General features: G+C 42.6%; 2 protein-coding genes across 2 annotated transcripts; both read right to left on the bottom strand.

Annotated features, from left to right (window-relative positions):
• Nucleotides 1–3,857: 3,857 nt before the first annotated feature.
• On the bottom strand, nucleotides 3,858–5,743 carry RNASE6 (ribonuclease A family member k6). Its single transcript, XM_003811748.5, has 2 exons — nucleotides 4,987–5,743; nucleotides 3,858–4,630 (listed from the first exon to the last, which is right to left on the bottom strand). The coding sequence occupies exon 2, from the start codon at nucleotides 4,623–4,625 to the stop codon at nucleotides 4,173–4,175; it is 453 nt and encodes a 150-aa protein (XP_003811796.1). The 5' UTR covers nucleotides 4,626–4,630; nucleotides 4,987–5,743; the 3' UTR covers nucleotides 3,858–4,172.
• A 10,124-nt stretch (nucleotides 5,744–15,867) lies between these two features.
• On the bottom strand, nucleotides 15,868–18,398 carry EDDM3B (epididymal protein 3B). The gene is made up of 2 exons (XM_003811747.5): nucleotides 18,296–18,398; nucleotides 15,868–16,682 (listed from the first exon to the last, which is right to left on the bottom strand). The coding sequence occupies exon 2, from the start codon at nucleotides 16,662–16,664 to the stop codon at nucleotides 16,221–16,223; it is 444 nt and encodes a 147-aa protein (XP_003811795.1). The 5' UTR covers nucleotides 16,665–16,682; nucleotides 18,296–18,398; the 3' UTR covers nucleotides 15,868–16,220.
• Nucleotides 18,399–24,926: the final 6,528 nt, after the last annotated feature.

The following is a 24,926-nucleotide window of genomic DNA, read 5'->3' as shown; positions in this document are numbered from 1 at the left end:
CAGGAGATAAGAGACGATCCTGGCCAACATGGTGAAACCCCGTCCCTACTAAAAATACAAAAAATTAGCCGGGCGTGGTGGCTCACGCTTGCAATCCCAGCACTTTGGGATGCTGAGGCAAGCGGATCACGAGGTCAGGAGATCCAGACCACGGTGAAACCCCGTCTCTACTAAAAATACAAAAAAATTAGCCGGGCGTGGTGGCGGGCGCCTGTAGTCCCAGCTACTCGGGAGGCTGAGGCAGGAGAATGGCGTGAACCCGGGAGGCAGAGCTTGCAGTGAGCCGAGATCGCGCCACTGCACTCCAGCCTGGGCGACAGAGTGAGACTCTTTCTCAAAAAAAAAATAAAAATAAAAATAAAAAAATTCATTACTTTCCTGAGGCCCCAGTTCAAAATTCTCAGCCTGCCAGGTGTCGTCCTTCCTACTGAATTCCAGCCACCTGCCTCAGCCACAGCCAAAGGACAAGATCCATTGAATAGTCTAGAAGACCAGGAGTCAACACACTTTGTTCTATAAAGGACCAGACAGTAAATATTTTACTTTTGTGGAACACATAGGGTCTGTGTCACTTCCTCTCCTTCTTCTTCCTCTTCTTCCCCTTCCTTCCCCTCCCTCACGTCTCTACTCTTTCCTTCTTCCTGTTCTTCCCCCCCTCCTCTTCCTCCTCCTTTTTCTTCTCCCCCTAAAAAAGTAAAAATCGGCCAAGCACGGTGGCTCACGCCTGTAATCCCAGCACTTTGGGAGGCCGAGGCGGATGGATCATGAGGTCAGGAGATCAAGACCACGGTGAAACCCCGTCTCTACTAAAAATACAAAAAATTAGCCGGGCGTGGTGGCGGGCGCCTGTAGTCCCAGCTACTCGGGAGGCTGAGGCAGGAGAAGGGCGTGAACCCGGCAGGCAGAGCTTGCAGTGAACTGAGATCGCGCCACTGCACTCCAGCCTGGGCGACAGAGCGAGACTCCGTCTCAAAAAACAAACGAACAAACAAACAAATTAGCTGGGCGTGGTGGCGGGTAATCCCAGCTACTCAGGCGGCTGAGGCGGGAGAATCGCTTGAATCCAGGAGGTGGAGGTTGCAGTGAGCCGAGATCCAGCCATTGCACTCCAGCCTGGGCGGCAGAGCCAAACTCCATCTCAAAAAAAAAAAAAAAAAAAAAAAAAAAATGTAAAAACCACACTACTCCAGGCAGTATAAAATAGGCGCGGCAGTCCAGAGGTCTGCGGATGTAGTTTGCTTACCGCTGCATCAACAGTTGTTACCAATATTTGCTGCCCATTACAATTACATGGGGATCTTTAACAAACATCCATTAGAGCCCAGGTCTCACCCCCAGATATTCATTTAATTGTTCATCAAATGTTCATAAAATTTATTTAGTAGATCCAGTCATTGGTATTTTTCTAAAAGCTCCCAGGTGAATCTAATATGAAGCCAGAGTTGAGAGCTGCTGGAACATCTGCTGAATTCACTTCTAAGCTTTGCCTGCTTTGGGATCATTCTGTATATTCTAGGGGTATATCTAAGTGAACTTCTTAGCAATTATGTATTGAACTTCTTCTGCAATACGTAACTGCATGTAGAAAAGAAAATAAATCTATGAGAGATTCCATCCCAGTCTATTCCACTTGTTTAGAACTAATACCTTCTAAAAGTTTGGGCATAATAGATTGTTGAAAAGTTACCCTCATTGTTGCCTTTTCCTTGATCAGCAACAAAAAGTGACTGTAATTGTTGTTGGGGATAGGTTTGTCATGGGAGGGTGGGGAAGATTAGATATTGTTGCTGCAAATCTCTTCAAAACATGGCACTCATTATATTTTTGTTTTTAACCATTTGTTACAAAATATTTGCAGTATTTTAGACCTCACAATTTATTTCACTAATTTTAAGTAACATTTCATGTTCCCTAATGTTTCTGACAGTTGAAAAATTTTTGCAGCACAGATGTATTCAATCCATGAGATACCTTTGCTATATAAATAACAATAGCATGAGCAATTGAGTTGTTTGGTTTTACTAGATTACCTTTAAGAATCTCTGGCAATTTCCAGGTAATGTTCATATAAATCCATTCAACCCCTTTCCTTTCAGATGCTGCTACTTTCGTATACTTGTTCATACCAAACATGAGCACAGATTCTCCCTGCCATTCCACCACACTTTACATGAAGACTCTGAGACAGTAAAATGTAAATGCAACACAGCTTAAAGCTGAATACAACTGAAAGCTGCTTTGAGTTAGAGCACTCAAGTCCCACTGTAGGATTCCCTCTATAAGGTACCCACCTTCTTAGGTGCCATATTGCCCTGACCTGCTAATCTCTTCCCAATGGGAGGGCCCTTGATCAGTCATCACCCTGGAATCCAGGCTCCTGAAACCTCATATTCCATTCTTTGTTCCTAAGATATGACATAAATGTGTAGCGTAAAGGAAGGTGAGCTGAGTTAGCATATCTATTAAACTAATAGTCTGGCTTGGAAAGAATCATTTGCAGCACAGGTAATGAATACACTACAATATGTAGCCTTTTCAAAAAACTTCATTGTCTTTGGCTGCTATTTGAAGACTCATCACTGTACAAAGCACTTGGGATTTACACTGGCCCACTAGCCCAATGACTCTAGAGGTTGACAAGGAAACTGAAGTTCCTTCTGTGAAATGGCTTAGTTCAGGTTCTGTTCCAAAACCCCAATACTTCTGTGGTATTTCAGTATTTACACAGGACTAGAATGTTTTTAGTTTCCTAGTGCTTTTTTCTCTTTCTTTCTTTCCTTTTTTTTTTTTTTTTTTTTTGAGACAGGAGTTTCGCTCTGTCACCCAGGCTGGAGTGCAGTGGTGCAGTCTTGGCTCACTACAGCCTCTGCCTCCCAGGTTCAAGTGATTCTCTTGCCTCAGGCTCCTGATTAGCTGGGATTATAGGCTCCTGCCATCATGTCTGGCTAATTTTTTGTATTTTTAGTAGAGATGGGGTTTCACCACACTGGCCAGGCTGGTCTCAAACTCTTGGCCTCAAGTCGTCTGCCTGCCTCGGCCTCCCAAAGTGCTGGGATTACAGGTGTGAGCCACTGCATCGGGTCTCCTGGTGCTTTTCTCTTTTTCTTTTTTTGTTTTTGAGATGGGAGTCTCACTCTGTTGCCCAGGCTGGAGTGCAGTGACACAATATTTGCTCACTGCAACTTCTACCTCCTGGGTTCAAGCGCTTCTCCTGCCTCAGCCTCCCAAGTAGCTGGGATTACAGGCACCGCCAGCACGCCCAGCTACTTTTTTTGTATCTTTAGTAGAGATAGCGTTTCACCATGTTGGCCAGGCTGGTCTTGAACTCCTGACCTCAGACGATCCACCTGCCTCAGCCTCCTAAAGTGCTGGGATTACAGGCGTGAGCCACAACGACAAGCCTAGTGCTTTTTTCTTGATCTATGCTTTCTATTTATCCATTTCAATAAATAATGGAGGATTGACCCTAAGGTTACTACAATGGATTATTATCCCTATTACTACTACTATCACCTTATATTTAAAACATTATCTGATTAAAAATGGAAACAAATAGAAAAGACATAGGATCCTTCAGTTGCCAGTGACAGAATCTATGTGTGAATTATCATCAACTGTCTTTGAGGTATCAGTACTACCTCCAATTAAGCATAGACAATGGTTTCCAGGGGAATATATAAAGTCATGAGCAGAGTTTGAAGAAATGCTCCAAAGTCCCAAACGCTCTCCTTTCTTGTGGGCAAGGAAGTGGGGCCCCAGGGAGGCCTCAAAAGTTTTCTAGGGACTTAAAGTCAAAACAGTGTTCCTTTGAGTACCGGTCAACAATGCTTTGAAAGCGGATCTCAAACACACACTCATTAGAATGCAGCAGGAAGTGGTTTTATTGCTGTGAACACAGGGCAATAAAGCTTGGCAAAAGTTGCAGGGTTAGAAATCTGAATCTTTCTTTGCTGTCTTCCCTATTCCCTTCTTTCGAAAAGTACAGAACTACAAAGCAGAAAATAATCTTATTTCTTTTTGTCTCAACTCTGGTCTGGCATCCTAGGCACTCGAATTCTCCCAACACCTTTCTTCTTTCTTCTACGGGAACAAGAAAATCAACAAAAGAAAAGAAAACGTGGATGCAATTGTAACAAAAGCTATGTCAAATGAAAGGAAATGCAGTGGATGCCTTAGAGAATACTATCTAAGTGTACAGGAACCAACTTGTAGGGGGGGTCGCTCTTCTGAGGGGGGTCACAGGCAACAATGAAGAATTTGTACTGGGCAGCAGCACTATAGCGGCACTGGGGATACTTTCCTGAAGTGAGTCTGCAGTCAGTCATGTTGACAGGCTTTGAGCTCTGGTGGCAGTTGTGCCGACGATTTTTGCAGACAATGCTGAGCAAATCACAGACAGCAGCCACATTCTGGAAAGAGTCATGCAGAAAGGTATTTTGATGCTTACAGTGCTGGGTATAATTGTTGATGCCATTCATTGCCCTGTTGCATTGGAGAGGACTTGGCTGTATATGCTGAATTTCAAACCAGTGAGCCTTGGTGAGACGCTTAGGCCAAGCATGAAGTGGACACACTGGTCCCCATAGAACCAGCAGCAGTAAAAGAAGAGGAAAGCGTAGCACCATCTTTTCTGTGTAGAAAGAGAGAAGATAGTTATAGTAGGAGAAGCAATAAGAGCAAAATTTTTAATCATAACTATTTAGATTTTTATTTTGCCTTTTAAGATTTTACAGCTCCCTTTAAAATCTTCTTTCTCACATAGTCTCACAATTCTACGAAGAACCTGAAGCCCAGGAAACAGAAATATGACCTCTCCTTTGATTGGCATATCCCATTTTCTTTCACAAGTACTCATGCATTTGATGGCTGTCATATCAGAAAGTTTCTTCCTTCTTCCCTCCTGAAATATTTACCCTCTATCTGACCACTACCTCCCAGCCGTCTTTACTGCTCTACTCCCTCCAGCCCTGAGGCTTTCTTTCTTACCTGATCTCAGTGTTGGGGCTCCTGCTGAGAACAGAGGCTGTGATTAGTCCAAAGCTCAGAAGCTGTTGTCTGCCTTTCTTCTCTAACCCTTCCAGCCCTGTGTGTATAGGGAAGGGGAAGAAATATTCTGAGCTTTCAGAAGGAGAATCCTAGGGTTTGGCAGATTAACTTCTTGTGCAGAGTCTGGATTAAACTCTTAGACTTTCACACCTGTTCTTTAAAACAGTATCATTATCACATGTATACAGGAAGGCTAAACCAACTTAAAGAAACAACATGACTGAAAACTCACAGTTTTGAGGAACTGATCACTTCCTGATATGGAATGAGTGCTTCCTGCCTCATCTGAGGCTTCAGTGTTTTTTTTTTTTTTTGAAGCCTTATGATTCCTGTTTCTTAAGAGAAAATATGTCACATAAATATGATATTATGATATAATGCCTGCCACATACTTGGTAATGTTGTAAGTTCCTACAACAGATGTGAATAAATTACTTATTTATGCATATACTTATTGGGCCAGGTACTGGGCTACACAAATTCAGGAGCTCATGAATTTTTTTTTGTTTTTTCTTTTTTTTTTTTGAGATGGAGTCTTGCTCTGTCGCCCAGGCTGGAGTGCAGTGGTGCGATCTTTGCTCACTGCAAGCTCCACCTCCTGGGTTCGTGCCATTCTCCTGCCTCAGCTTTCCGAGTAGCTGGGACTACAGGCGCCCGCCATCATGCCCAGCTAATTTTTTTGTATTTTTAGTAGAGACGGGGTTTCACTGTGTTAGCCAGGATGGTCTCGATCTCCTGACCTCGTGATCTGCCAGGAGCTCATGATTTAATGAAAGAGATTAGAGACAGGCAGGTAAGTATATAGACAAGTAGATTATATAAATATAAATAGCACTTACAGTGTGATGGAGGACACTGCAGGAGGCTACGGGAAGATAGTAGAGGGGAAGGATTGTTGGAGGGCACAACACCTCAACTGAATTTTGAGGAATAATTAGAAGTTAGGTGAAGAGAGTGTTAAGCGCCTCCCAAAGACAGAACTGTGTATGAAAAGACCTGTAAGCCTGAAGAAGGCCGAATTTAGGATATTTGCCTCTTGAATCTGTTCTTACCTTTTCACTGGTACTGCAACACCCTTATTCAGAAACTCATTGTCTTATGGAGGGCTCACATAAAAGCCTCCCACATGGACTCCTTGCCTTGTTTTTTTCTCCTTCCAATCCATTCTACATATTACTTCCAGATTAGTCTTTTTTTGAACAAGATATAATAGTACAACACTCTTGCCCCATGCTTTTATGGCTCCAAATGTCTGCAGAATAAACATAATGTCTGTTTATAGCAAGGTTGCAGGATACAAGGTTAATATACAAAAGTCAGTTGCTTTCTTATATACCAGCAATGAACAATTGCAATTTGAAATTTAAAACACAATACCATTTATATTGCACCAAAGAAAGTGAAATACTTAGGTGTAAATCTAACACAGTATGTAAAAATTGATATGAGGAAAAATTTAAAACTCTAATAGAAGAAATTGAGGAAGCACAGATATTCCATGTACATGAGAAGGAAGACTCAATATGTTAAGATGTCATTTCCTCTCAACTTGATCTATAGATTCAGCCAATCTCAATCAATATCCCAGCACATTATTTTGTGGATAGTGACAAACTGACTCTGAAGTTTATATAAAGGTAAAAGATTCAGGTTGGGCACGATGGCTCACGCCTGTAATCCCAGCACTTTGGGAGGCCGAGGCAGGCTGATCACGAGGTCAAGAGATCAAGACCATCCTGGCTAACACAGTGAAACCCCGTTTCTACTAAAAATACAAAAAATTAGACAGGCCTGGTGGCGGGCGCCTATAGTACCAGCTACTTGGGAGGCTGAGGCACGAGAATCGCTTGAATCCGGGAGGTGGAGCTTGCAGTGAGCCGAGATCACACCACTGCACTCCAGCCTGGGTGACAGAGCGAGACTCTGTCTCAAAAAAAAAAAAAAAAAAAATAGATTCATAATAGCCAACACATTGCAGAAAAAGAAGAACAAAGTCAGAAAACTGACGTGACCCAACTTCAAAACTTACTATAAAGCTACAGCAATTAAGACAGTGTGTTATTGGTGAAAAATAGACAAATAGGTCAATGGAACCAAGTAGAAAGACCAGAGGTAGACCCACACAAACACAGTGAACTAATCTGTGACAAAGGATCAATTTTCAATTGAGAAAAGTTAGTCTTTTCAACAAATGGTAGTAGAACTGAATGTACACATGCAAAAAATAAATCTTTTCATAGGTTAGACTTCATACATTTTCATAGACCTGTACTTTATATCTTTCACAATTTTTTTTTTGAGATGGAGTTTCGCTTTTGTTGCCCAGGCTGGAGTGCAATGGCATGATCTTGGCTCACCACAACCTCTGCCGCTCAGGTTCAAGTGATTCTCCTGCCTCAGCCTCCCGAGTAGTTGGGATTACAGGCATGCACCACTACACCCAGCTAATTTTGTATTTTTAGTAGAGACAGGGTTTCACCATGTTGGTGAGGCTGGCCTCGAACTCCTGACCTCAGGTGATCCGCCCACCTCGGCCTCCCAAAGTGCTGGGATTACAGGTGTGAGCCATCATGCCTGGCCACACAAATGTTTGTTTTTTGTTTTTTGGTTTTTTTTGAGACGGAGTCTCGCTCTGTCGCCCAGGCTGGAGTGCAGAGTCGTGATCTCAGTTCACTGCAAGCTCCGCCTCCTGGGTTCATGCCATTCTCCTGCCTCAGCCTCCCGAGTAACTGGGACTACAGGTGCCTGCCACCACGCCCGGCTAATTTTTGTATATTTAGTAGAGACTGGGTTTCACCTTGTTAGCCAGGATGGTCTCCATCCCCTGACCTTGTGATCTGCCCACCTCGGCCTCCCAAAGTGCTGGGATTACAGGCGTAAGCCGCTGCGCCTGGCAAAATGTTAATTCAAAATGGACCATAGACCTAATGCAAAATACAAAACTATAAAAATTCTAGAAAATAACATGGAAGAAAATCTAGGCAACCTTGAGTTTGGCAATGATTTTTTAGATATAATACCAAAAGCACAATCCATGAAAGAAAAATATTGATAAGTGGAACTTCATTAAAATTGAAAACTTCTGCTCTGCAACAGATACTATTAAGAGAATAAAAAGACAAGCCAGAGACTGAGAGAAGATATTTGCAAAAGATATATCTGATAAAAGAACATTATCCAAAATATACAAAGAACTCAAAAAACCTCAACCATAAGAAAACCAACAACCTAGTTGGAAAATGGGCAAAACATCTGAATGGTATGGGGCAAAGACAATTTTTCCTCTCCCTCTGAAGGTTCAAAACTTCTGAAATGAACTGACAATAGACAGATTAACAGGAGAAAAAGGCATACAAATTTATTACTGTGCATAATCATGGGAACCATACAAATTATGAGACTCAAAGAAAGACTAAATAGTTGAAATTCATGTATTCTCTTCATAGGGGAGAGGAACATGGGGAAAATGTAGGCAATTTTGAGGAATTTTAAATATTTTTTAGGGAACTGGCCCCAAATAACAGACAATAGTTTGTAAATGAGTCTCTTTGGAAGCTGAATGGAAGGGTGACGAGTTATGGGAAGGTGAAGGGTGGAACTGCACTATGAACAAAGGTTGCCTTATTATACAGATAAAGTCTCTTAGGTACTCTTTTGGAGCTGCTCTTGGAAGAATAGATGAAAGGTCTATCTGAGTGTGGTGTGAAGAGACTTCTAGTCTCTTCTTTTTTTCAGGTGGCTAATATTTCCTGGTTATCTGATGAGATTTTTAGAAAGGGGGGTCTTAAGACAATTGCATTTCTTGGAAGAAGTTTTCCTTATCCAGACAAGGGAACTTCCAGAGAGAGCTCCTCTCTGCATTTGAGAGCTGGGGGAGGAATGAGAGAAGATTAGAACATCTTTGGTCCTGAGGCAGCTTCTAAGAAGTTTTGGTTTCTTTAATTCTTTAATTCTAGTTAAATTTAATTCTTTAATTTAATTTCTTTAATTCAAAAGTGCTCAGAATGCCATGCATCATAGTTTGTAGTATGATTCTCTGTACCCCAACACTTCACCAAACAAGATATACAGATGGCAGATGAGCAATGAAAAGATGTTCAGCATCACATTGTTTGGAGAAAAACTTTTCCTCTATCATTTTAGGTTTTAAAGGTGGTGGTAAAGGAGCTTGTGAATTAGAAAAAGATTAACAGGAGAAAATTCAAAGTTTATTTACACATGCACACAGGAGTATTACATAATGAGTAACTTGCTGAATAGCCAGAGGTAAAGTTATATACCAACTTTAAAAAAAGTGTTTTTGGCCAAGTGCAGTGGCTCATGCCTGTAATCCTAACATTCTGGGAGACTGAGGCAGGAGGATCACTTGAGGCATGGAGTTTGAAACCAACAGCATAGCAAGACCCCCATCTCTATTTTTTAAAAAAAGATTTGGCCGGGCATGGTGGCTCACACCTGTAATCCCAGCACTTTGGGAGGCCAATGTGGGCAGATCACCTGAGGTCAGGAGTTTGAGACCATCCTGGCCAACATGGTAAAACCCAGTCTCTACTAAAAGTACAAAATTTAGTCAGGCATGGTGGTGGGCACCTGTAATCCCAGCTACTCAGGAGGCCGAGGCAGGAGAATCTCTTGAACCTGGCAGGTGGAGGTTGCAGTGAGACAAGATTGCGCCACTGCACTCCAGCCTGGGCAACAAGAGTGAAAGTCTGTCTCAAAAATAAAATAAAATAAAAAATAAAAGATTTTTGTTGGGGCTTCAAAAGGAAAATATGGAAGGTTCTAGTAAGCTTTCTGATGCTAATAGAAATGGGTAGATTGATTTCTTCCTGGCTGGAAGTTTCCCTGTATGGGGGTTTATGGAAGCTAATTTACACATCCCAGTGCTAAGGGACTGTCTCGTTTCAAACAGGAAAATACCTTTGAAGGGGATCAATGGCAGCTGAATTTTCAAGAGGCTCTGGTTAAGTTTAAATAGTTTCTTTCTGCAGCTTCTGTCTGTTCAGACATTTTCAGTTTAAAATAATTTTCATGCCACTATAATCATAACAGATTTGTTACCTGATGCACAACAAATGGATATAGTAAGACAACAGGGATTGAAAAAGAGAGAGTTTAATTTTCATAGGGCAGCCAAATGAGTAGATGGGAGGTAACCTACAATTTGGTTTTGGGTTTGGGGATAGGGTTTTTAAGGAGTCTGGACAAGGGCCAAATTGTGAGGATTTCCGATTCATCAAGAAGTGAGAGGTGAAGTCATGGGACAGGGACATGAAGAAACTCAGCATTCATGTGCCAAGCCAGTTCCTTGGTAGGGGTCTTTAGACTGGTTAGCATTAGCTGTTGCACTGGAATTCAGGATCAGAAAAACACCTTAAGCAATTCTTAAGCAAAAAGGTTTCATGATTCTAGTATCGGAGATTCTACCTATAGGAACAATCGGGGAGTAGGTGGTCAGCATGCTACTTGGGAAATTAGAAGTTACAGGGAAGTGGGCTGAAGTGTACCAGCATGCTATGATTAATGTGCAATTCTGCCTAGAGCCTGGCTTGCAACACTCCATAACACTGCAAGGGCAGTTTTGCCATATTGGTGGGCTGTGAATCCCTTCAATCTGTCATTAGAAAATTGCAAATTAAAACAATGGGATAATACTACACACCTACATGAATGACTAAAATGCAGTGAAAACTGACATCATCAAAGCCGGTAAGGATGCAGAGCAGCAAAAATGCTAATTGACAGGACTTTCAACCTGGAGGCATATTTTGGGGTGACATATTCTTGTTTCCTATGAGACTTCAGTTAGGCTAGCTTGGATCTCATAACCATCGCTTGGCTCAGTAGAGGGGACTGCAGACCTTAGTGGACAGCCTCACCAATACTACACACAAAACAGGAAGGGTAGATACCTAAGGAGAGTCCATATACAGCCATCCAAATAAGGGGTGGACCACCGGGAAAGCCAGAGAAACAACACAAAGCTATTACTAATTGCCCTTAAATCTACTTTCCTCCTATACTATTTTGAACAACCATCTGCTAACCCTTTAATAAAAGCAAGTTTTAAAGAGTTACTTAAATGAGGTATTTTTGAGAACCTACTATAGGAGACCAGAATATGCCACCCCAAAATATGCTTCTTTAGTATGAATATTATTTTGAACTGCTTATTTTGAGAAGCAGTATACACAAGACAAGCTCTGAAAATAGAGTGCACGTTGCTGTTTTGTAAGGGACATTTACATTTATAAGGGAAATCTTCATTTGTAAGGATGTCTCCCTTTCTTCACCAGAAAGAGAAAGGTGACTCTAAATCAAAAGAAACCCTTATCAGCGGAGAAGGTACTGACTTAAATCTGCATGAGAAAGCTTTCCCTTGTTTACTGTACTTTTCCTGGTCATCCCCCTGTAAGTTGCTCCCCGACAGGCTTCTTCCTTTGCTTTAGCGGAAGGCATTTAAGCCCAAGTTCTAGCCACCTCTTTGAGTTGCTTTCTGAATTTCTCTCATGTATGCATGAGATGCACATGTTACTAAACTTCTATTTTTCTCTTGTTAATCTGACTTTTGTTTCGGTGGCCCCAGCCAGGAACCAAAGGGGTAGAAGGAAAATTTTTTCCTTCCCTACATACATTTTGAAGAGCGTTTGTCAACTGAGAAAAACAAACAGTATTGTTTCTTCTCATATGTATATTGATCCTACATGCAGAGCTACTGGTTTAATACTAGTCTCTTCTGAGTTTGGTTGGTAGAGATTGTCATCCCCAGGTGTCTGCTCCTCCCCAGGTGCACTCAAAAATTGCAAAGCTGAGGAACTTCCTTATATGCTGGCTACTAGAGTCATAGGAAAGTGTGCAGTCACTTAATAAATAATGTTGACACTTTGGTTTTTCTTTAATTGTTTCAAGGCCAGAGTCATTCCACATTGTAGGAGTCTGAAGAACACAAGGTACTTTACTGTTTAGCGTTTTCCCTGGCCCATACTGCTCCAGGGAGAATTGTATGAAGTAAACATTTCTTACTTTGCATCTCACTCCTGCAATTAGCAAACAGAATTTCTCGACCTACTTGTGAACCCAATTTTTTTTTTTTTTTTTTTTGAGGCTGGCTGGAGTGCAGTGGCACAATCCACTCAACCTGCTTGTGAACCAATTTTTTTTTTTTTTTTTTTTGAGGCTGGCTGGAGTGCAGTGGCGCAGTCTCAGCTTAATGCAACCTCCACCTCTGGGTTCAAGCGATTCCCCTGCCTCAGCCTCCTGAATAGTTGGGACTACAAGTGCGTGCCACCATGCCTGGCTAATGTTTTTCTTTGTATGTTAGTAGAGATGGAGTTTCACCATGTTGGCCAGGATGGTCTCAATCTCCTGACCTCATGATCCACCTGCTTCAGCCTACCAAAGTGCTGGAATTACAGGCATGAGCCACCGCACCTGGCCTTCCCAACACTTTTTTATCCCATTTATTTCCTCTTTCCTACAACAAAATTTAAGTCTTAAGCTCCATTCTTGAGCAGTATTGCAGTTTAAAGTCTTCCAACCCCTGTCCTGTCTCTACCATGTAAAAATGGTTATTTTCAGATAAAATTATTCGTGCTAATATATTCTACTTGAGGTGTTGTCCTTAGGAAATGTAATGCTTTAGTCCATCTAATATACATTGATCTTCTTGGAAACATTTTTCTTGTTTTTTGAGATAAGAGTCTCACTTTGTTGCCAGGGCTGGAGCACAGTGGCGTGATCTCAGCTCACTGTAACCTCTGCCTCCTTGGTTCAAGTGATTCTCATGCCTCAGCTTCCCAAGTAGCTGGAATTACGAGCATGGGCCACCACTCCTGGTTAATTTTCTTATTTTTAGTAGAGACAGGGTATCACCATGTTGGCCAGGCTGGTCTCGAACTCCTGACCTCAAGTGATCTGCCTGCCTCAACCTCCCAAAGTGCTGGAATTACAGGCATGAGCCACCTCACCTGGCCCTTAGAAACATTCTTTTTTTTTTTTTTTTGAGATGGAGTCTCGCACTGTCACCCAGGCTGGAGTGCAATGGCGTGATCTCGACTCACTGCAACCTCTGCCTTCCGGGTTCAAGCGAGTCTCCTGCCTAAGCCTCCTGAGTAGCTGGGATTACAGGCACCCGCCACCACACCCAGCTAATTTTTTGTATTTTTAGTAGAGATGGGTTTTACTATGTTGGCCAGGCTGGTCTCGAACTCCTGACCTCGTGATCTGCCCACCTTGGCCTCCCAAAGTGCTGGGATTACAGGCACCCGCCACCACACCCAGCTAATTTTTTGTATTTTTAGTAGAGATGGGTTTTACTATGTTAGCTAGGCTGGTCTCGAACTCCTGACCTCGTGATCTGCCCACCTTGGCCTCCCAAAGTGCTGGGATTACAGGCATGAGCCATCGTGCCTGGCAGAAACATTCTTAATGAATTGAGTCCAGTAGGGATATCTATAGGTCTGTGGTTGATAAAAGAGGAGTTCCTTTTTTTTTTTAATCCTAGGCAGGTATAGCTTCCATACAAATGTCAACAAAAAGAGTCAAACTCCATAAAATATTTAAAAAGGTTTACTATGAGCCAAATATGAGTGACCATGGCCCCAAGGCACAGTCTCAGGAGGACCGGAGAACATGTGCCAAAGGTGATTGGTTTACAGTTTGGTTGTATAGTTTTTAGGGAGATATATCAGTCAATACATGTGATGTATACATTAGTTCAGTCCAGAAAGGCAGGACAACTTGAAGCAACGGCTTACAGGAATTAGTTGAATTCAAAGATGTTCTGATTGGCAATTGTTTGAAAGAGTTGTTATTATCGAAAAGACCTAGACTCAATAGATAAAGGATGTCTGGGTTAAAATAAAGGGTTGTGGAGACAAGGTTCTTATTATGTAGATGAAGTCTCATAGGTGGCTACCCTTAGGGACAATAGATGGCAAGTGTTCCCTATTCAGACCTTTAAAAGGTGCTAGACTCTTAGTTAATCTCTTCAGGATTGGGAGGGCCTAGAAGGGGAAAGATCTGGTTATGTTAACAGAGATTCCTTACAGATGCAACTCTTCCCCACAGAAGACGGCTTTGCAGGGCCATTTTTCAAAATAAGGCAAAAAATATTTTGGGATAAAATATTTTGATTTATTTATCTGTCATTTGATGTTATGGCAGAGTTGGGTTGGAAGGTAAGCCACATTAAATTACTTATTTTCACAGTGGTGACATGCTTTAGTTCCACTCAGATTTTGGGGTATTGGCAGAACTGACTGGGTATAAGACATGAATTGTACAGAGTTAAATAAAACCCACCTAATAATATTTTATGGTTTTCAGGGTGTGATGCTCCAAGCCCCTTAGGTAGGAATTTGGGCAAGAGAGAAAAAAAGGTCAGAATTCAGTCCTCACAGATGACAGCCTGCTGTATTTTTTGTTTGTTTATTTGTTTTTGTTTTTTGAGATGCTCTGGTTCTGACACCCAGGCTGGAGTGCAGCAGCACGATCTCAACTTACTGTAGCCTCCACCTCCCGGGTTCAAGTGATTCTCTTGCCTCAACCTCCCGAGTAGCTGAGATTACAGGTATGTGCCACCACACTCGGCTCATTTTTTGTATTTTTAGTAGAGACAAGGTTTCACCATGTTGGTCAGGCTGGTCTCAAATTCCTGACCTCAAATGGTAAACTCTTGACCTCGAACTCCTAACCACCCACCTCGGCCGCTCAAAGTGCTGGGATTACAAATGTGAGCTAACATACCCAGCATGTATTTTTATTTTATAAATCCCTATCTCTAGAGTTAGGGAGATCAAATGATTGATGAGCACTTGTTATGTTTGTTTATCAAAGTCAGAATGAAAGTACTAAGCCAAATAATGAGTTGAGAAAAGAAGCAATTTTCACTGAGCATCTACTATGAGCAAGAAACCATGCTACAAGTTTTACACCCAGTGAGTTCTGCCAATGCCCCAAAATCTGAATGGAACTAAAGCATGTCACCACTGTGAAAATAAGCAATCTAACGACCCAGTTGTTGGAACTCTAAATTATTTTTAACCTTAAAGAAATGTGATTTGGGGGCTTCAGTCACATGCCAGGCCACTGTAACCAAGGCAGCTGTAACTGTGGTTTCTATGTTTATAGATTAAACCTTCTTTCTTACCTGCATTGTTCGGTGAAATGTTGTAAATTACTGAAGGGTACAGGGGAAGACTCCTTCCCTCTCCACTGCTGATCTTCATGATAGAGTAACTTCCCTCTCCTCTTAGAAAGACTTCATCGCTATCACATTAAGATGGAATGTTAAATACACTCTTTTAAATTGAAAAGGAAATGAAAACAAGCTATAAAGAAAAGAAAAGAAGACTTGGGGGACAAACTGTAACTGATTAATTTGTTGTAACTCTTAAACCAGCTGTTATAGAAATTGTTGTAATCCTGTTAAATTCTTTTGTCTTTTTCCTACATAAGCAAGAACTTAATTTTCAGCTTTGGAACACTGACTCCATTTCTGTGGAGTCTGTGTGTTACCGAATGGCCACTCCTAGCCTTTTGCTTGAATCAACTCTTTAAAACTGGATTCTGACACTTTTGATTATTTCAAATTGATGCTGCAATCAATGCCTACATCACAACTTGTCTTGAACTAAGCACACAATCATTCATACCCTCATCATATACACAAACATATTACATACATTAGATATGCACCCATAAAATGCACCTTCAATCCCTTGCACAGCATCAATCACATGCATAGTCTAGATCACACACACCCATATCAATCACACTATACTCACTCCGTGCACATAACATATATGAATGTCACACACATTGGAGTCATATAATTTATTTAGGGAAGGGAAGATTGTTCAGCTTGGGTATGTATCAAGAGAGTCAATATCAGGAAAGTCTTCGGTTAGTCAAGAACAGATGCCATATGAGCTGAATGTTGACAAAAGTATAAGAATAAATTAGGTAAATGAAGTCAAAAGTGTATTCCAGGCAGAGAAACAACACAGGCAAAGTTATGGTATCAAGAAATTATGCTATTCATAACTCTAAGTATTTGGAAAACATTGACAAATAAATGCAAGAGGGGAGTGGTAGGACTATAGATGGAGGCAGGGGCCGCTACTTAAAAGCACTGAATACTCTACCAATACCTGAGGATGTGCATAGACTTTCTAGTTGCTGATAGGTTCTACCATCTTTAGGTCTTCTATGCTATCAACATACCCGTCCATGCTACAATGGAATTCAATGTAGTTGAAGCTCCTGCTCTCTGTGTAGCTATTTTTGGAATTCTCCTGGTGACACTTGAGTACTTTGAGAGGATTCTGGACCCATACATATGCATTTCGGAAGCGATCCATCCAGTTGTCACTAGTGCATATATGCTCGATTTTGTACCATGAGATATAGATAAACATGTGAGAGCTCTTTTCTTTCAGAGCTTCATTTTCTCTCATGAGGACATCACATTTGTACTCTCTGAATTCTCGACTTGGACTTAAGTAGTGCTGTTTCATGAATTCTCTCCAAGAAACTTCTTTGCTCTGTACAAGCAGTGTGCATAGGATGCAAAGCAGGGCCAAGAGTGTGCCCCAGATCTTTAGAGACGATGCCATCTCAGTCACCGGGGCCACCTGCGTGTCCACGGAGAAGAGAAAGAAAAGCATTATCCAGACAATGCCCAGAGAGCTGAACTCCACCTTAAAATTCCTTCCCCACCAGGCAGGCACTTGGGTGCAATTTTACTATTTGGTTCCCCGATGAGAAGATGATAATTCTCATTAGAGAATAGAGTTTCTAAGAACTAAAAACACGCTTCAGCCTGTGTAAGCGAAACACATAATTAGAAAAAATAGATGAAGTTCATTTTGAGAATTCCAACCATCTCCTCTCATCCCTCTCTTACAGCCAACCTGAGGAGCCAATCACCCTCCAGGTGGCTCCTTTTTACCAGACCAACTCTCAGGAGATCATGTGTCCAAAAGAGAATGATATTTTAAGGTTTATGTCCTTGAAGTGGAAAGGGTTGTCAGATTTTAGGGAAATGTAGAAAATGAGTAACTACTTGGGAAGTGGTTCCTAGGTAGGAAGGCTTCAATTCGCTAAAATGACAGCCTAGCCTGCAATTACTTCTTGCATGCTTCTCCAATTACTTAATGATGCTTCTCCAATCTTGACTTCCTTATAACACTTTCTCCAAAGCCTGAGTGGAACGTATGTTCATTACTAACTACTCAGGGGTCATTCCCCTAATTATCACTATTACAAATGATCTTGGTTTGTCAGAGCTGCCCTTTGAAATGTCATCATAAAAGAACTCCAGTTTTGAGGTTTTTGTTTGTTTATTTATTTTTGAGACAGAGTCTCACTGTGTCACCCAGGCTGGAGTGCAGAGGCACAGTCTTGGCTCACTGCAACCTTCGCCTCCAGGGTTCAATAGATTCTCTGTCTCAGCCTCCCACGTAGTTGAGATTATAGGTGCCCGCCACCACACCCAGCTAATTTTTGTATTTTTTTTAGTAGAGACAATGTTTCGCCATGTTAGCCAGGCTAGTATCAAAATCCTGGCCTCAAGTGATCTACCCACCTCGGTTTCCCAAAGTGCTGGGATTCTCAGGCATGAGCCACAACACCCAACCAGAATTCCAGATTTGAAATATTCCTGTAATCAATCAAGTACCAAGACTAAAAGAGCCCCCACAGTGGCTTCTGTGGTGATAGCATGGAGTGTGGGGATCTTTTTGAAAGAGTCTACCGTTTAAACTAGTGCTCTGTCCTCATTTACCATGAGAAGTGTTCCCGCCCTTACTGAATCTCTAACCTGATTCACAACTCTGAGCATTGGTGTCCTCAGATGGACTTAATAATAGCTCCCTACAGACCTGCAAGAGTCTAATGAGACGCATGTATTTGAGAGCACTTCTAATGATGTCAAATGTCCACATCAGACACAGAACAAAGGGTCGGTACTTCCTATCTGTGGAACCCTGTCCTGATGATAAAGACCTACAGAGGATAGAAGAGCAGGATGTAAGCGGTTTTAATGCATTGTGTTTGAGAAGACTGGGGGTGAAGGAAGGGAGGGGCAGGGAAAGCCTGTATCAGTGGGACTGAGGCTGACCAGAATTCACACCTTTGTTTTCCATGATTTGAATCCTTCTCCATTTTTTGCTATCTAAAAGTTCAATCAGCCTCCTTTCAGTGCTCCTGGCTGTCCCCCAAACATCCTCAGCAGAGCCCTTCTTACCCTACTCAGACTCCAAGTTCAGGTCACTGGTTATAGTTGGGATCAGTGTGTGGATCTGAAGAGCAGAGTCTGAGTCCTCCTTTCCTCAGGGCCCTGGAAATCTGCAGCAGTGGAGAAAGGAATAGCAGGGGGAGCTGCAGGGCTCCAGCTGATTGGTAGTGGAGGTGGTGATGGGGAATAGCCTTATTATGTGAACTTGTTCCTGTATCTTCTCATCTGGAACACTTGAGTTTATTCAGACAGTGGCCTCAAGCAAAGGCTACAAACATCAAAGGCTGACTCCAGGGCACAGAAGAAGTGCAAGACCCTAGAGTGAGGTGACCCCAGAAAGGGGTTATCTGGTGCTATCAGTAGACAACAAGAGACCTGGCTTCTGCACTCAATTTCTGACAAAGTGCTGGGAAGTCCCTGGAGGGTTATGCTATGTTACATAGAAACTTCTCTGAAGAAAGCCACTTATAACATTGTGAACTGTGGGACTTTCATTGAGAGGTGAAAGAGTATCTAGTGAAACTGGTGGCCAGATAGATACGATTAGGTAGCCAGTATCTGAAGTTTTACTAGGCAGTTTGTTATTGTCGATGAAAAGAGTCAGCTGGGTGTGGTGGCTCACGCCTGTAATCCCAGCACTTTGGGAGGCCAAGGCGGGAGGATCACCGGAGGTCAGGAGTTCAAGACCTACCTGGCCGAGGTGGTGAAACCCCATCTCTACTAAAAATACAAAAATTAGCTGGGCGTGGTGGGGGGCACCTGTAATCCCAGCTACTTGGGAGGCCGAGGCAGGTGAATTGCTTGAACCTGGGAGGCAGAGGTTGCAGTGAGCCGAGATCATGCCATTGCACTCCAGCCTGGGCAACAGGAGCAAAACACCATTTCAAAAGAAAAGAAAAGAGTCAAACTCTGTAAAATATTTGAAGAGATTTATTCTGAGCCAAATATGAGTGACCATGGCCTATGACACAGCTCTCAGGAGGTCCTGAGGACATGTGCCCAAGGTGGTTGGAGCACAGCTGGTTTTATACATTTTAGAGAGGCATGAAACATCAATCAAATACATTTAAGAAATACATTGGTTTGGTCCAGCAAGGCGGGACAACTCAAAGCTGATGGGGAGTGGGGGGCCTCCAGGCTATAGGTGAATTTAAACATTTTCTGGTTGACAACTAGTTTTGTCTAAAGACCTGAGATTGATAGAAAGGGAATATTCAGGTTAAAATAAAGATGGTAGAGACCAATTCTTTTGAAGTCTTATAGTGGCTGCCCTTAGAGACAATAGATGACAAATGTTTCCCTTTCAGATCTTAATTAATATCTTTAGGATTGGAAGGTCTGGAAGAAAAATATTTAGCTATGTTAATAGAGATTCTTTACAGATGCAAATTTTCCCCCACAAAGAACAGCTTTGCAGGGCAATTTCAAAATGTGGCAAAGAAACATGTTTTGGGGCAAAATACTTTTTCTTTTTTGTCTGGTAATGTTATGCCAGAGTCAGGTTGGAAAGTAAAACATGATATACAGGGTTAAATAAAACTCATCTGATGAGAATTGATGATTTGTAGGGCATGACTCCCCAGACCCCTTAGATAGGAATTTGGGCAAGATTAAAAAAATCAGAGTTTAGTCCTCATTAACAATAACCTTTGCTGACGCTGTAGTGCTTACTGCCTTAGTAAAATGTCAGGTAGCCTAGCCATAGTTTCCACAATGTTCCTACATATCACATCTGACTCTGAAGTATGCGTCACAAGGTGTTGACCTAGTTGTTTTTCAGGAACTCAAGACTCAGCCCTAAACTCAGCTCACGCTGGTCAAGACCACCAGCCCTTAAACTGAGTTTGTGTGAGCATCCCATGGGTGACCTTTCCATATCACATCTAGAATTTCCACCACGTTTCATACCAACTCCCCCTAAATTGGTATATGCAACGGATATTGTTCCAGTAACAGTAACCAAAGGTCTCACTTATGGATAATGTAAGATAATTGAATGTATTTTCTTTTTCTATTTATTTATTTATTTTGGAGACAGAATCTCCCTCTGTCACCCAGGCTGGAGTGCAGTGGAGCAATCTTGGCTCACTGCAACCTCCATTTCCCAGGCTCAAGTGAATCTCCTGCCTCAGCCTCCCAAGCAGCTGGGACTACAGGCGGGCACCCCCACACCCTGGTAGTTTTTTGTATTTTTGGTAGAGGCGAGGTTTCATCATGTTGGCCAGGCTGGTCTCGAACTCCTGACCTTAAGTGATCCGCCCGTTTCGGCCTCACAAAGTGCTGGGATTACAGACGTGAGCCATTGTACCTGGTCTTGAATGTATTTTCTATCAACATCTGCAAGGCCACTCCTACCTGAGCCACCTTGGTTGAGTTTGTCACTGGACCACCTAGCTATTAGAATGTCAGAATATTCCGTTTATATCCAGAACTTTTCTTCATACTTCAACTCCTGTCAAGCAATCATTGAATAATAGGGAATCATGTGCTGATAGACTCTGTGGGGCACGGGAGAGATTGTTCTTATGGAACTGAACTGGGGTCTGATCGTCCAGCACAGTAAGATCAAATATTCACACCAAGGTCTGCGGCAGGAGAAAGGAGGGAGTTTATTTTCAAAGCAGCAAGCAAGGAGAACCTTGTGGCTCACACTGAAGACCTGACCTCTCTGATGACTTCAGGTAAGGGTTTTTAAAGGCGGGAAAAGGCCGGGTTCGGTGGCTGACGCCTGTAATCCCAGCACTTTGGGAGGCCGAGGCAGGCAGATCACGAGGTCAGGAGATCGAGACCATCCCGGCTAATACGGTGAAACCCCGTCTCTACTAAAAATACAAAAAAATTAGCCAGGCGTGGTGGCGGGCGCCTGCAGTCCCAGCTACTGGGGAGGCTGAGGCAGGAGAATGGCGTGAACCTGGGGGGTGGAGCTTCCAGTGAGCCGAGATAGTGCCACTGCACTCCAGCCTGGGCGACAAAGTGAAACTCCGTCTCAAAAAAATAAATAAATAATTAAATAAAGGCGGGAATAAATTTCAGGAAAGCAAAAGTTACAGGCAAAATAGTAAACTAAAATGTGGAGATTACACATTAGTTTGGCTGAATAAGGCGAGGTATTGAAGCAGGGGCTCACAGGTCATAGGTAGATTCAAAGATCATCTGATTTGCAATTGGTTAAGGAGATGAAAGTTTGTTTAAGAATGGGGGCCAGCAGAACAGAATGTTAGCTTTGGATCATGGTTGTGACTTTCTCCAGGCCACTAGAAATAATTTAGATGAACGGTGGTGAGAGTTTAGTCCTCAGTTTCCCCCTTATCTGAGGTCTATGTGCCAGCAGATCTGTTTGTTGGGGGTCTGAGTTTCTGAAGAACTCAGGGATGTATGTTAAGATGCTATTTTTAGTTTCTGTAGGGAACCAAACATCCCCTGATTCTAACTTCCCTGGCTATTGTTTTAAGCTAGCATTACCTTCTTGCTTATCTAGTTCCTCTTTTTTCTTTTCAAGGCTAGCAAAGAAATTGAAGATTTTCGTTTATTTCCATGCTGGGTTGGGGAGGGTGCCCTGCTCGCCTCTAAGATAGATCCCTGCTCTGTCTTATTGCCTCAGAGCAGGTTCTATGCATCCTCCTACTCTCTAGGTCTTTTGATGATAGGGAAGAGATGAAGGAAACAATTCTGGGCATCTGGATTTGGATGACTTGAGAGGCGATTCTGAGGGAAAATCAGTCGTTTGTCATGTGCCCACACATCCAGAGCTCTTTCCAGCAAGTGTGCATTATCTATTGAAGACTTAAATTCGAGTAGTGACTCAAGGAATGTAGAGAGAGGTGGGAAAGAGAAGCTACCTGAGCCAATGTTTGAAGAAGCAAGCTAAGAAAGAGCTCTATAGCTTTTCAAGACATCATATCTGATGATGTATTCTAGTACATCAGTGAGTAATTTTGAGAATTTTTAGAAGTAATGCATTTGAAAGTAGTTTTAAAACAATAAAATGTAACCAAATGCAGGCTTGGCTGCTTGCAAAACCAATAACAAGGACAAGATGCAGTGAAAAGAAAGAAGCTTTATTGCAGAGCTAGCACTGGGGAAGTGGCCATGGCTTGTGCCTTAAAGGAACCATTTCAAACTTTAGCCTGGGGAGAGGGGCTTACAAAGGGAACTTGCAGTGGGTGGCATGCAAGGAGTGGTGCTGGGTACAGGTCCATGCGTCTCGTTCTGGTGGTTATCTTGAGTCATGGTCCACCTGGAGCATGGGCTGGCATCATCCCCACAATGGCCGGGTTGTTGACTAACTGCTTTGAGGTAATCTCTGGAATTTTGCAGCTGGGTTTCCATGCCTGTAATCTGTCTCAAAATTAGTCCCTAGAACTTCTAAGTAAGCACATATTTAGATACAAGCCTACAGTCAGATAAATGTATGTGACGTAAGGGAGTGTACAGTGGGAAATGGCGGGGGAACAAAGACTCTTGGTATGTTTCAAAGCTATATATTAAGACTGAGGAGGGGAAAAAATTTCTGCAGTTTGCTTCAAGGTTATATCTTGAGACTAAAAAAAAGAGAGAAAAAAAGAAAAAAGTTTTAAAATGCATTTTCTTTCTTTCTTTCTTTCTTTTCTTTTTCTTTTTTTTTTTTTTGAGGCGAGTTTTTGCTCTGTTGCCCAGGTTAGAGTGCAGTGGCACGATCTTGGCTCACTACAACCTCCACCTCCTGGATGCAAGTGATTCTCCTGCCTCAGCCTCCCAAGTAGCTGGGATTACAGGTGCCCTGCCACCATGCCCGGCTAATTTTTGTATTTTTAGTAGAGATGAGGTTTCACATGTTGGTCAAGCAGGCCTTGAACTCTTGACCTCAGGTGATCCACCTGCGTAGGCCTCCCAGAGTGCAAGGATTACAGGCCTGAGCACCGTGCCTGGCCTAAAATGCATTTTTGAAGTCCAGTTACTTGGTTACAGCTCCCTACTGTCAAATCCCATCCATTTCTATGTGAAGTGGTCAATGCAGGCGATCTGGCTACTTCCTGCTGAAAAGAGGCATAATTAGGAGGTAATGGGATGGAATCTACTTACCTGGAGTTGGAAATATTCTTGAATTCCCAGATTGACAGTGGGAACTTGCTGGAGCATTTTGGTGTGGGGAACTAAGAGCTGCTGAGAAGTCTGTCTTGCATCCCCATACAGACAGCACAATAGCAATAAAATCCATAGCAGCTGAAGAAGACACTGAGTAGAAGGCCAATTAAGCGATGTATAAGTCTTCCATGCACTAGGGAGTTGACTAAAGCGTGCCATCACAAGGCCTTGGGATGAGGCATCTATGGTGGAAATATAGTTATTTAAGGCCTTCATAGCTAGGGTTACACTGTGGGAATAATCTGATACACACACACACACACACACACAGACACACACACGCAAGACTCAGTCTTAGTTAATGCACATGTGCCACCTTGGGCTGCAGGCAGGATATCTAAGGCCATACAGTTCTTTAAGGCTGTCTAATCTGTGAGGTTTCTTCAGGGAGAAAGGTGATGGAAGAGTGAGTGTTATTAAAGGCAGCAGCTATATGCTTAGCTACGGCCTCTACTTGTAATTTTACATCTATGGCCGCCTCCTGGGGGGTAAAACCACAAGGGTGTCCATTTCTGATGACAATATCTGGCTTTTATGCTTTCCCAATTGGCAGGGAGAGGATCCAGATGGGACAGGATATATCCCGGTAAGGGTGCCCCCAGTGGCATCTCCTGGTTCCATTATAAGGTAAGTAACGCAACCATGAGTGCCGCAGGCCCATAGCCAACCCCAGGTGGAGGGATGGGCCCCAGTATGAAGATGGGCATTATTCTGCTATCCTAGCCACATACCATCAGTTAGCTGGAGAGATTGGCTACATTGTTGAGGATGTAACCATCCCATATGGTGGGCTATGGTGTGCTTGACCCATTACTTGTATTTGTACTGCGGTCAGACATCCCATGCCATCACATACAGCATATCCCAAGGTGGGGGTACTGTTAATCTATTCATAGAATAGGCAAATAAGGTGTCTCTGAGTTTCCTTGTAGGAGGGGAACCCACTGTGGGAGGTGCTATGATCATAGAAAGGGAATGGGTATGAACTCCTATACCAGGTATATAAATGACTCCAACTGCTCAGGTTGGTGGCTTGTATGCACCATGGCAAGCATGCAGTGCAGGAAAGGAGTAGTTCCCACAGACCCAGCAGTCTGTTTTATTTTGAAGAGAAGCCACTGTTTGTAATGCACTAGGTCAGCAAGAGCCTCTCTCCCATAGCGTGTCCCTTCGTGCAGATGCTTAAAATTGGGTAAACTAAGGCCTCAGGGAGTAAGATCATCCTGTAAGCATTTGTTTCCCAGAGAGAATTAGAATCTGTTTTATCAAACTCCAGGCCCTGGTGCATTTTTTATGTTGTTCAGTGTAATGAGGTTTGAAGTCTGATAAGTTCAAATGGGATATTAAGACCTCCAATATTTTTGCTTCCCAAAACATCAGGCTGCCTGATGGCCTTTGGTTGTTTGCAAATTTTTTTTTAGACGGCGTTTTGCTCTTGTCGCCCAGGCTGGAGTTCAATGGTTCGATCTTGGCTCACTGCAACCTCTGCCTCCCAGGTTCAAGTGATTCTCCTGCC

This window comes from Pan paniscus, chromosome 15, assembly GCF_029289425.2.
Source record: "Pan paniscus chromosome 15, NHGRI_mPanPan1-v2.0_pri, whole genome shotgun sequence".
NCBI lineage: Eukaryota > Metazoa > Chordata > Mammalia > Primates > Hominidae > Pan > Pan paniscus.
This window is presented reverse-complemented; position numbering and strand designations above follow the sequence as displayed.